Below are 12,488 nucleotides of genomic sequence, written 5' to 3' on the forward strand. Positions count from 1 at the left end.
TTGGTTAATTACCCGACAGATTCTACTGCACTTTGGTTTCTCGATCTCTACTCCACTGAGTAAAAGTAGGTAAAGTGGAAAAAACAGAAAAATAAATTATCAAAAAATAACGAGAATAGAAAAAGAAACGACACATTTAATGCTCAGAAAATAAACAAATAATAAAATTGCGCGAGTGGAAAAGACAAACGTGAAAACCAACTCGCGTTCTCCTCACTCATAAATCAATCTCCCTTCTTCTCACTCTCCTTCCCACTTCTCCAGCTTTTCTTCTCTCTATCTCTCTCTAGCCTCTCTTTCGTAGCTTGCTACAGCTAAACCCTGCACGCCTCCGTAGAGTGGTGATAGACGGGGGACAGGAAGATGAGCCTCTCTCCGATATATTTTCTCCCTATCACCTTATCTTCTTCTGTGTAATGCCCTGAGCCACCACCAACAACTAAAAGAGAAAAACCAAACGATACAGAAGATAAAGAGAAGATCTTTCTTCCTCATTCTTGAGTCTATCCTAACAATGGCGATACCAAAGGAGGAAGAAAGTAGAGAAGAACAGATTCTTCTTGATGCTCTCTACTGCGAAGAAGAGAAATGGGAAGACGAAGAAGATGAAGTTGAAGAAAACTCTTCCTTTTCTTCTTCTTCTTCTTCTGGTTCTACTTCTCCATTGGTTCTTCTGCAGCAAGATTTGTTCTGGGAAGATGAAGATCTGGTCACACTCTTCACCAAAGAAGAAGAACAAGGACTCAGCTGTGTCAATGATGTTTATCTCGCCACGGATCGAAAAGAAGCCGTGGGTTGGATTCTGAGAGTTAACTCTCGTTATGGGTTCTCTACTTTGGCAGCTGTCTTAGCCATAACTTATCTCGACAAGTTCATCTGTAGCTACAGCTTACAGAGAGACAAACCCTGGATGCTTCAGCTCGTTTCTGTTGCTTGCCTCTCTCTAGCTGCCAAAGTCGAAGAAACCCATGTCCCTCTTCTTCTAGACTTTCAAGTAAATGATGACACTTGCCATCATCTCCCTTAAAGTTTCGCTCTTTTGTCCTCGTCTTCTCAGTTTCTCTGTTTTTTTTTTGTTTTGTAGGTGGAGGAGACAAAGTATGTGTTTGAGGCAAAAACCATACAAAGAATGGAGCTGCTGATTCTGTCTACTCTCCAATGGAAGATGCATCTCATTACTCCACTTTCGTTTCTAGACCACGTCATCAGAAGACTGGGGCTTAAGAACAATGCTCACTGGGATTTCCTCAACAGCTGCCACCGTCTCATCCTCTCTGTAATCTCCGGTTCGTAAAACGACAAAACTACAAACCCCATTTCGTTTTATCAGCTTCTGAAATCTGAGTTATCTCACATTCTCGTGCTTTTGTCAGATTCAAGATTTGTCGGCTACCTCCCATCAGTTGTTGCCGCAGCTACCATGATGCGAATTATAGAGCAAGTTGAGCCCTTTGACCCTCTCTCATACCAAACCAAACTCCTCGGTGTCCTTAACATAACAAAGGTCAGCTTCTTAATAACCATTCAACTAGTAGAAACTCTGTTTGCTCTGTTTCACTTAGGCATTTTAACGAACAGCTTTCGTGCATTCACAGGAAAAGGTGAAACCTTGCTACGAACTCATCCTCCAATTACCATTGAACCGCATCGGTTTACAGATCGAAACCCAATCTTCCCGGAAACGCAAGAGTGGCGGCGATTCACCGAGCTGCGTGATCGATTCAAACCCTTTCAATAGCGACGAAAGCTCGAATGATTCGTGGTGGTCAGCGAGTTCGTGCGATCCACCATCTTCTTCGCAGCCTCCGTTGAAGAAGATGAGAGTGGATCAAGAGACGCAGAAGGAGAAACCAGTTTTGCATCTTCCATGGGCAATCGTAGCCACTCCGTGATTCGGAGCTCGTGTTCTGTTCTTACGGGTTTTTGCGTTTAGTATTATTATTACAAGTCCTTAAAATTTTAGAACAATCTTTGTATTAAGTGGAACGTTGCATGTACGAAATGTCGGGAATACCCTTACTTTGCTCTGTCATGTGTGAAGGGTATTCATGACATTTGACTGCATGGGATGTGATGCAGAGTATAGAAATAATACTAGTATTTTGCGTAAATTTTGAGGCTTTTGCAATCTTTGTGCCTCAATCTCCGGTGTTATTAATATTAAATGTGTTTTAAGTTAATTAGGAACAAATAATTCTTTAAACTCAGCCATTTATTTCAGTACAGTTTTTAGTCCAGAAGGTGCATAATACAAGTTATATAAACGAGATGTCAAAATCTTAAATATGAATGTTTATCATGGAATGCGATTGTTGTGTTTATGATTGAAAACGAAGGATTTATCGGTTTTAGGCTTTGACTTGGTGAGAAGAGCCAGGTATTGCTTTTTTGGGTGAGTCTTTAAATATTATCGCTTTCGTACATGAAATAATAATAATTTCAAAATTGAGAAGAGATAACAAAATTTGAGAAAAGCTACACAATAATTGTATGTTTTCTTTGGAATGTAAATATAACATCAGATGACAAGAAAAGAAAACGCAACACAATAATTGCTTTAGATTTTCTTGCTAAAATGTCTTCTCAAATTGAAATCTGCTCTACGTGCACGAGGCGCGCGTATCAACTAACCCAAACATATTAACCATGTTAAGGTAAATTCTTATATATGACACAACGAATTGCTTGCCCAAACAAAAAAAAAAAGATAAAACGAATTGCTTATACATATTATGATACTTCATTTGTATCACTCAATTTTTATTTATTTATGTTTATCAAGTTTCGTCAAGCTCTATGTAGTGAAATCTTCTCTACTACTTTTCACTTTTTCATTTCCAATTTTATTTTTATTTTCTCTTTGAACTTTTTCAATAAAAACGAGTATTAATTCTCTACTTTATTCACGTGTGGCACGGATTTTCTCCTTTCTCTTTTTTTTTTAAAATTAATTTCATTGTCAAAAAGAGAGAAAAATCTTTAATTAGTGTATGTCGTTTCTTAATGCTCAGCCACTCGTCATCAAAAACATATCAACTCCTATCGTTTATGTTATGCTATGATACGTAGACGTTTAAATATTGTTTTGAGCAAAAGATACACGGTACACCCATATAGATTACGTATCGATGACGATACTAAACTTAATGAAAGGCGAGAATTCATGTGTCATTTTATGTATGTGCAAAGCGGGAGATTTTCAAAATGGGAGACCAAAAAAGTCTGTGGTAATTGTCTTCTATATAAATTTTAAAAATAATTAAATTGTTGTGGAGAATGTGTGTTTCTGTCTTTTTTTTTGTCTCTTCCATTGGTCTTCTGCTCTTTAAGGTAAGCCATCAATATCATTGTACCATACGCATCTCGTGAACCATATAATGACTTGCCATAAATTATCTTTTTCTGAAATAAAAAATAATACGAATAGAAGTGAAGTTACGTTATTTGTAATTTTCTTTATGTTTTTATATATACATGCAAGCATTCTTCTCGATTGAATAATTCTCTCCCTCCTTAGCTCCTTCCAATCAAATATATGTGTGAATCTGTTCTTCATCAGCTTCTAATTTTGTATCTTTTATTAGTAGGTAGTTACTGAAAACGATGCTTTTATTGAAGAAAATGGTCGAGTTACTTGTATCGTATCGGTTTGTTTGAAAATGAAATGGTAAATAATGGGGGGAAAGGAAAACAGCTTGCACCCAACATGGAGAAAAGGGCAAAGAGGTCAATGTGTCCCCACACAACAATAATTCTAGAACAATATTGTCATTCTCTAGGGCTTTGTGACCTTTTATATGTCAAATGTTTCTTCTTTTGACCTTAGTTTATTCCTTTTTTTTTTTTTTTTTTTTTTTGATTAACCAGGTGGTTGACCCCTTCGGGACCCACCCACCTAGGTCCGGCGCCAGCCTGTGTCTGTACCGTTTAAGGCCCTGGACACGCCTCTCCTCCCTGCGAGTCGAACTCGGGTTGCCCCTCAGTGACCGAAGCCTGGGGTGTACCACTGGACTACGAGGTCCGGGTTATATTCCTTTTTACTTCCGTTCTTCCTTTTCCTTTTATTGTATTTACAAGTGAAAGAGAACGTGGTTGTATCATTTGTATGGTCGAAGTGGCATACGGGGGATGTTCCAATAAGGCAATAACAAAGTTGTTACAGAACTGCATATGATTAACATTCCTTTGTCAAAAGTTTCGGATTAATTAAGTATTTAGATAAATCATAAGAAGAATGAAGTCAAGTGGGAGAAGGATTTTTAGTCGAGTAGTCCTTGATCTTAACTCTTAAGTGCAGTTTACATAGACCATGTGCATAACTTTAACGTCCAATGCTGTTACTATTTGCATATTGTGAGAGTCATTATTATAGACTAATGATTTCAATCGCAAGACCATAAATTGATAAGATAATATAAACTTCTCTGCTATATATATTGTTAGATTCAAACTTGAAGCAATACGGAAAAACAATTTTATTGGTTTGCCACATGCAATCATCGACTGATGAAGTGTAAGCTATTCAAATAATTTCGACGCTTACGCATATAAAGAACCCACGTCGTTTTGAGATATGTTAGAAGAAGTCATTACGAGTGCGTTGAGTTACTCTCCGTTTTGACCATTTGATTGAATTGATACTATCATAACTATTTTTACTTTACAACAATATAATAAGTGTGCAGAAGTATTTACTAGTCAAGGTTTGTTGACAAAGATCACATGCATTGAAAAATGAGGATATGATTAGCTTCGGAACAAGGAAGTGGGATGAAAAGGGCAGCAGAGAACAAAATACAAAAAGTGACAAGAGCGCATTCAAAAACTTTAGTCTTTGAATCTGCTGACAGCTGCAAAGTCCATGATGGTTAAAACAAAGTAATCATTGGTGCAATGCCGTAAGTAAAACAAAAAAAAGGTTATATTGATGCAATGAAAATAAACAAATTATATTCTCATATGAACATATCATATATATACGTATATGTATGCACTTTTGAATTACCTCAACAGTCAATATATGGGATTAGAATTGGGGTTTTAATAATATTAATGCATTAACCTATGTATTTAGTGACATTCAAAATTACTTTTAAAATAATATTTTTATCGAAAGCGACATTCAAAATTACTTAGTGGCGTCATCACATGGTGTAATTTTTAATGTAGCGTACGTCATTCCATAATTTACAATAAAATACAAACCAAACGCATTTGATTTTCATAAATTTACATGCAAATTAAACAACACAAAATATTCAACGAAAATAAATAGATTCTATACATATTTTAATGGAATATATAAATTGGGAAAATCCGATCTCGTATCCTCTTGATTTTCAATATTAGCGACATCATGTCCCCACAAAGATACTGTCCATAATCTCTACATGAGATGAAAATAGTAGAAAATAAAACCGAACGGTCAATTTATTTGGTAAACTATAAAACAGTGTTGTATTAATTGCCGGATAAATAAATCAAAAGATGCATCGCTCAATTTTATAGGTGTAACACGTGACGTGAACATATATTAAAATTTGCTAAACTTCGATACCATACCTTTTCCTCAACCAGAGCCGTGCTTACCACTATACAAGAAAGGCAACAGCCTCAGGCCTCCACATTTTTCATCAAAATTTAGGGCTCCATGTTTTCAAAACACTATAGTAATTCATGAGTGTATACATATATTTATACGGAGCTCGATTGTTTATATATTTTTGTTCTTTCATTTTAGTTTGATTCTTCTTAATAGATTCATTTCTAATAGACGTATCTAGTGTATTTACAATTTTAATTATTTATATTATTATTATTTATTTGTGAAAAAACCATATTTTTGAAAATTAGCCTTAGGCCGCCAAATGTGTAGGCACGGCACTGTCCTCAACCAGAACCGTGCTTACCACTATACAAGAAAGGCAACAGCCTCAGGCCTCCACATTTTTCATCAAAATTTAGGGCCCCATGTTTTCAAAACACTATAGTAATTCATGAGTGTATACATATATTTATACGGAGCTCGATTGTTTATATATTTTTGTTCTTTCATTTTAGTTTGATTCTTCTTAATAGATTCATTTCTAATAGACGTATCTAGTATATTTACAATTTTAATTATTTATATTATTATTATTTATTTGTGAAAAAACCATGTTTTTGAAAATTAGCCTTAGACCGCCAAATGTGTAGGCACGGCACTGTTCTCAACCGGAACACACAAAAACTTCCGAGCAGTCCGAGCTGAACTATACAGATTTTGGCTATAAGTTTCTAGCTTAGTCAAAGTCTACATATATTAGAAAGCTAAAATAAATCAGCCGACTCTGTAGAATAAATAAATTAATATTAAGATGCATCACTAGAAATAAATGGGATGAATGTGTGTGCTCTAATGATTAGTAATTAATTGAGAAATTATGGCAATAATGATATCAAAATTAAAAAAATGTAAAATAAAGATCATAAACTAAGTAGGACCGTTGACAAAAAAAAATTAAGTAGGACCAAACGAATATGAAAATGAAAATGAGGTGTGTGAGCAGCGATTTCAGAACCTGTCGCTATGGCCCCTCCTCTCCTTCAGACTGCAGGTCCCAAACCCTTGTTCTATTTCGTGATTCACATTATTATATGCTTTATCTCCATATTTCTTATGCATACATGCATATCAGACACATATTTATTATCTATGACGATATACAAGTTGCCTAACATATCGGTATGTATATAAGTTTGAGCTTGTTGTTTAGACCAGTTTAAATCAAGATATGATGCCCTAGTGAATTTACATTTAATTCTAATTAAATTAACGACCTTATACTTGGTAAAAAAAAATTAATGACCTTATTGAGAGCAAAAAATGTCTAGATTTTTTTTATTAATCAGGAGGTGATCCAAAGGTTTTCTAGGTCCAAAACTAATCTTCCTGAGTCCGACGGTAACTCACGTATTCTTGCGATTTAACGTTAGTTCCGGTGGCCAACGAAATCGAAACCAAAGTAGAAGCTCCAGCCAGAACTCCTTTACCACTAAGCTAAAACAATTAAAATGTCTAGATTTTTGTCTACAGTCAACTAATGTTCATGATGTTATGTCTTCTATTTATAAAAAAGAACAAAATCAGTGTCTTATAGTATATATGAGATTTTTTTTAACGAGAAGAAGTCCATATATATTTTTAAAAAAATATATAGTTAGCTATCAAATGGGGTTTGAATTATTTTATTTATCGAAAGAGAAATGTTCAACGAAATATTTGCTTATATAACCAACCCAATGTTTCAACTGGTATCCAATGTGGTATTTGTGTATTCATATCATTTAATAGTGGTCACGATCTCATATATGAATCCAAATCCAGTCTCACGTTTTCTGAATGAAACAACAAGAAACATACAAATTTTCTTTTTTGGAAACTAAGAAACATACAAAACTTTCCTCAGACGAATTCCTCTTTTATTTTCTTGCAAGATCTTATCGATTGGAGCTACAAACCAGTTTCTGTTTGACCATATAATATTTCGAACGTAGCTAGTTGCAGTCAATATGATAAATTAATTTCATATACATTCTCAAGAAAATTGTTCTGATCAGTTCACTCTAATTAAATGCAGTTTTTTAGACCAATCGTACGATCAGCCGATAAAGCATATTATAGAAAAATATACTTACTTCCTCTGCGTTATTTTAAGAGGTGTTTAAACTTTTTACACCAAGATTAAAAAACACAAAATTTTATGTATTTTATCTCGATTATATAAAATAACATTAAATTAAATTAATTCAACCAGTAAAAAAAAACAGTATTTTATAATTGATCACAATTTTCAAACTACATTAAATTTTATCTAAAACCAAAAGAACATCACTTATTTTGAAACAAAATTGAAATCCTTAAATACCATTTATAGTGATACGGAGAAAGTTTGTTATCATCCACTAAACAGCATTAAGATTAGTCAGTGTGAATTAAACCTAGATGACGGTATTACATTATTTATACTTAGGTAATGAAACAGATTTAATTCATATAAACAATATGTTAGCTTCTACATTAAGCATATATATTTTAGAAATAAAATGATCGGATATATCAGATCGATCCCTATGCATGCCGAGTTATGTTGTTACTTAGGTTTTCTTTTATAAACGACACAGTTTGTTTCCTTTTATCATAATTTTTTCCTTTTATCATATTATATATAACAAAGACTTATTTCGGATGTTGAATACTATGTATTGAGATTTTGGTCTTCATATTGTCGTATTAGACTAAAGGTAATCATCATATGGTACAAATATCAGAGAAGAAAGATGAAACTCACGAGATATGTATTTTATGTTGTCCAAATCCGTGGACAAACGATTCACTATGGCTCAGAATCTTATGTTTCCTATGCTCAAAATTTACTTTTGTTTTTGGTTGGTTCATTAAAAAAAAGAGATGAATGTAGGTATAATGTATATTATGGACTGGTTGTTGATTCGTACGTACGTATTACTTGAAACTTGAACAAGTAAATGTCGGGATTTTGACAGAGGAAGCGAATGAGCAAAACTATGCTAACATATTCAATAAAGTTAGAGCTTCCTTTCACTTTTTTCTTTCATGTGTTGTAAGATTTCAACTTCTTGTTTACCTAACATCGCAACCCTTGTCCTTGGAATATTTATTGAATTTTACCTTTCCTTTTTATTACTATTTATTATTATTTAGAAACCGAAAAGTGAAGCATAATGTCCTAAGAATTGTAAAAATGTACCTTTAAAACTATTAAAAATGTATCTTTAAAACTTTTTGATACATTTATAAACAGTTACATGTATAAATTAATCTTGCATTTAATTGACAAAATATTTTTTTTTTGCTAAACTAATTGAAAATATGCAAACGCAACCTAAACATAAACCTAAACCTTAGCCTTACCTAAAAGATGAAAATGGTTATCTGAATTATCTACAAACATTTAGACTCTGACAACCAATTAAATTGTAGTATAAAAGGGAAGAATGTTGGACCAAAAATATTGTTAAATGATTTTAAAGTTGTTTTTCGAGAGACAACTATACTATATTAAGCACATATAATGATTGATGTTGAAAAAATCGATATGTTTGTAGGTGGTCCGTGGTTGTCGGTAGAGATTTATGCTCCTATACTTTATGATTAGTATTATTCTTAAACAGGAATTGAGTGTCTCTAATTCAAACTAAAATGATTATAGCTGCTTAAAATAGTATCGTTTCAAATACAGTGTATGTTTTTGAACAGATAAATGTTAGATGGTTATATTCAATCCGACTGGTCCCACTAGAATCAAACTTAACATGTTTGCAGGGTTTAATCAAAGCTTGCATCTACGAAAATAGAAACAATATCGAGTCAAAACTCGAATATACTTACACAAACTCTACAAATTGATTGAGTTAGTGTGAGTATTGGGAGGATCATTAAATGATTCTACCAAGATGTGAGTAAGAAATTAGTCGCAATGGGGAATTCGAGATCAGTTCGAAGTGTTACCGAAACAATACAAAATAAATAAAAGGAAAGCAAGGGATAGCTTTTCCATAATATTCTTTTAAATAAGACAAAGACATAGTAACGAAAATGTATTAAATTTTAAAATTAGTTTATTTAACTAATGAAATGGGTTTGAATGTCTCATCAGTCATCACTACAAAAGGATGTCTTGTTCTTTAGATTTTGGGGGTATCTTCTCTCTCCCGCTACCACTTTTTAAGATCGACCCATCACCTCTTATCTTCTCTCAATAGTGTCAATACTATTTACCTTTACCCCTTTTCCATATTTTATAAAAATAAGTAAATAACTCTTTTTATTTTGTGGAAAATAGATGGCATTCACTAGCATGTCCCTTGTGGCCTTGTTAAGCCATTCATCTCTTGCTACCAAATTTTATACTACATCATCGACCTCACTTTTCAGGCTTTGAAACCAAGCCCATTTAGGCAATGGCACTAAGTGAGTCAATCGCCTAAAATCATGGTTTAAAGAGTGGAGCGACATGGTTTTAGATGGTGTGTCTTCACAGCAAAATGGAGCTACATGGTTCTACATTTTCCTTGACAAAATAATATGGAACGGCAGCTACGCAAGGAGAAAGTTTCCAAGGCAATGAAAAAGACAAGAAATATTAATGTTCTTAAAATTAAACCAAACCAAACCAAACAAGTACAACAAATAAACCTCAAACTAAGCAAACAAGGGGAACATCCACCCTTAATATTTAATTAAGAAGATATAACTAGCAAATATCAAGTTCCAGTTTCCACTCGAAGATCTAGAAAATGCTTCATTGATCAAGCATTGTGTAGAGTAACTCGCACATGCCTAGAACATTTCTTCACAATCTGCTGCATCTCCTCGGCTGCAGCCAGTACCAACATCCTTTTATCATCGTTCAGTCCCTTAGCCTCATAAAGGTCAAGCTGTTCCATCACACGTCCGGTTCGGATCAGGTACTGCAACACATGTAACTCGTTCGACTTGCTACGAAAGTTTTTTACTTTCACAACCTTAAGTGTCCTTTCCAAACACTCATAGGTTTTGTTGTTGAGCCAAAACGTTTTTGGATCTATTGGCGGCGAACGTCTCTGCAACCTCTAATTAAAATAAAGCGTTTGAACAAATAAAATGACCTTTATAGGCTATATCTGTATTGCAATATTGTATATAATTAAACAAAGAACGAACTTACCACGATAGGCCCAGTAGTATCCGTATCGAACGTGAGAGATTCCAGTTCCGGACAGCTATTGAGAAATATAGTCATTCCAGCGAACTCATGTGGGTACATATGTGTCTTAATCACTAAATGTTGTGTTTTCATCGGTTCGTGCAATTCCATAAGATCGTCACAGTCTTGGATCATCTTCCTCCCAAAAAAACAAATGATAAGTAGAACCAAGGTAATATTACTGATCTAATCTAGTGGAGCGAAATTTAGATTTACAACATTTTCATTGTTACTAGTTCTTCATTAGAGAACCATTACTACTTTACCTAGAATAATTCAAAATTTTCATAGAAGCCTAAACTATTTGAAGTTATAGTGAATGTCACACTATGTTTTTTCTAAACACTTTCGTTCAAGATTCTTTCACAGTTCAAACTTTCAACTCGTGAAGCATCTCACTGTTAATAGTTTTTCTAGGGTTACAATAAAGTCCTACGTTACAACAAAACAAAAAAAAATCTATAATATAGATACTATGGATTTTTTTTTGATAAATGATACTATGGATCTTAAAACATTAAAAGGGGGAAAGTTCAAAAAAAAAAAAACATTAAAAAGGGGTGAAACTACATACCTCAAGAAGAAATGGGCAGATCGTCAAGTTCCTAACATATATAAGATTGAAAAAAAGACGAGTGATATCCAATATATTGTTTTGAAATTTCACGAGCATTATTATATGTATAGCACCAGGTTCTCTCGAATTAGGGCTTGACAAATCAAGAACTAGATTTTTGGTTTGTTTGGAGGCAGCAAACTCGATTAAAGATATAATATCTGCCTCGAAACCCACTGGTTCAGGTAGACAAAGTTCAAAATTTTCGATGGTTTTACCAGTAAACCTCGAGATCCATTCATGCATAACGCCCGCAAACAAAGCTCTCTCAGACTTCTTGGTCTCTATATCGACCACAGATTGGTTGATGAATTCAGACTCTTTGAATACGAGGTTTGTTGTTTCACGACAAAGATTCCTCCATCGCTTAGCAAGAACACTCGTTTGTACAGATTGTTTGAAAGGCAAGAAAGAGATGATTAGAACCAAAAGGCAATCAGGTAAGTTCGACAAAAGGTCTGGTTTTGTTCTTGAAACCATGATGGATATGTGAGGATTTAGAAAAGAATGAAAAACCGAGATTCACAGTTGAAGATGGTTTTCTATGAATAAGCCAATCATCTTAACACTAGAGATTTATATGGTTTTCTACATCTTTGGCTTGTGATGATAGTGTAAACACTCTTACCTTTATTTTACCTTTTTCTTATTAACTATTGTCTTTGGGTTTTTAAAATAGATATTTTACGCTAATAATTATTTAGTTATATTTTAAGCATAATAATAAGAGCAAACACATTTTATCTACCACAGACCAAAATAATTACAAGATGTTTTTTTTTTAAAAAAAAAATGGTACAAGGACTAATTTATATCAGAACATATCTAATTACACATGTCAAATGATAATACAATGTATATTATAGTCAATATATAGAAAAAACCATTTATTTGTTTTGTGGAAGTATATATATATACTCAATATCTATATTTTCTCTATCTGTTAGCAAATAACTAATCAAGAAACAAATACATATTTTGACAAATATATAGTCAATATATATTTTATTTATATCTTTATTTGTTGGCAAAACCATTTATAGTCAATATATGTTTTCTTAACTTAACAAAGAAAATCTTGCTTAACATATTTTTCTTTATTTGTT

General features: G+C 33.4%; 2 protein-coding genes across 2 annotated transcripts; one reads left to right on the forward strand and one right to left on the reverse strand.

Annotated features, from left to right (window-relative positions):
- Window positions 1–200: 200 nt before the first annotated feature.
- Window positions 201–2,180, forward strand: LOC108842332 (cyclin-D3-1). Its single transcript, XM_018615207.2, has 4 exons — window positions 201–994; window positions 1,085–1,286; window positions 1,374–1,504; window positions 1,596–2,180. The coding sequence occupies exons 1-4, from the start codon at window positions 515–517 to the stop codon at window positions 1,890–1,892; spliced, it is 1,110 nt and encodes a 369-aa protein (XP_018470709.1). The 5' UTR covers window positions 201–514; the 3' UTR covers window positions 1,893–2,180.
- Window positions 2,181–10,178: 7,998 nt separating this feature from the next.
- On the reverse strand, window positions 10,179–11,862 carry LOC108841525 (putative F-box/LRR-repeat protein At5g54820). The gene is made up of 3 exons (XM_018614287.2): window positions 11,341–11,862; window positions 10,728–10,901; window positions 10,179–10,623 (listed from the first exon to the last, which is right to left on the reverse strand). Exons 1-3 carry the CDS (start codon window positions 11,860–11,862, stop codon window positions 10,330–10,332), a joined length of 990 nt encoding a protein of 329 aa, XP_018469789.1. The 3' UTR covers window positions 10,179–10,329.
- Between the last annotated feature and the right edge of the window lie 626 nt (window positions 11,863–12,488).

The sequence above is a fragment of the Raphanus sativus genome, unplaced genomic scaffold (assembly GCF_000801105.2).
Source record: "Raphanus sativus cultivar WK10039 unplaced genomic scaffold, ASM80110v3 Scaffold0184, whole genome shotgun sequence".
In the NCBI taxonomy this organism is placed as follows: domain Eukaryota; kingdom Viridiplantae; phylum Streptophyta; class Magnoliopsida; order Brassicales; family Brassicaceae; genus Raphanus; species Raphanus sativus.

Bases quoted from the DNA above. Each gene is read 5' to 3' on its own strand.
- LOC108842332 (XM_018615207.2), top strand. From the start codon at position 515: ATGGCGATACCAAAGGAGGAAGAAAGTAGAGAAGAACAGATTCTTCTT. The intron at 1,287-1,373 runs GTTCGTAAAACG...TGCTTTTGTCAG, and splicing joins CATCCTCTCTGTAATCTCCG to ATTCAAGATTTGTCGGCTAC. The intron at 1,505-1,595 runs GTCAGCTTCTTA...GTGCATTCACAG, and splicing joins GTGTCCTTAACATAACAAAG to GAAAAGGTGAAACCTTGCTA.
- LOC108841525 (XM_018614287.2), bottom strand. From the start codon at position 11,862: ATGGTTTCAAGAACAAAACCAGACCTTTTGTCGAACTTACCTGATTGC. The intron at 10,902-11,340 runs GTATGTAGTTTC...TTTGGGAGGAAG, and splicing joins TCTGCCCATTTCTTCTTGAG to ATGATCCAAGACTGTGACGA. The intron at 10,624-10,727 runs GTAAGTTCGTTC...TAGAGGTTGCAG, and splicing joins ATACTACTGGGCCTATCGTG to AGACGTTCGCCGCCAATAGA.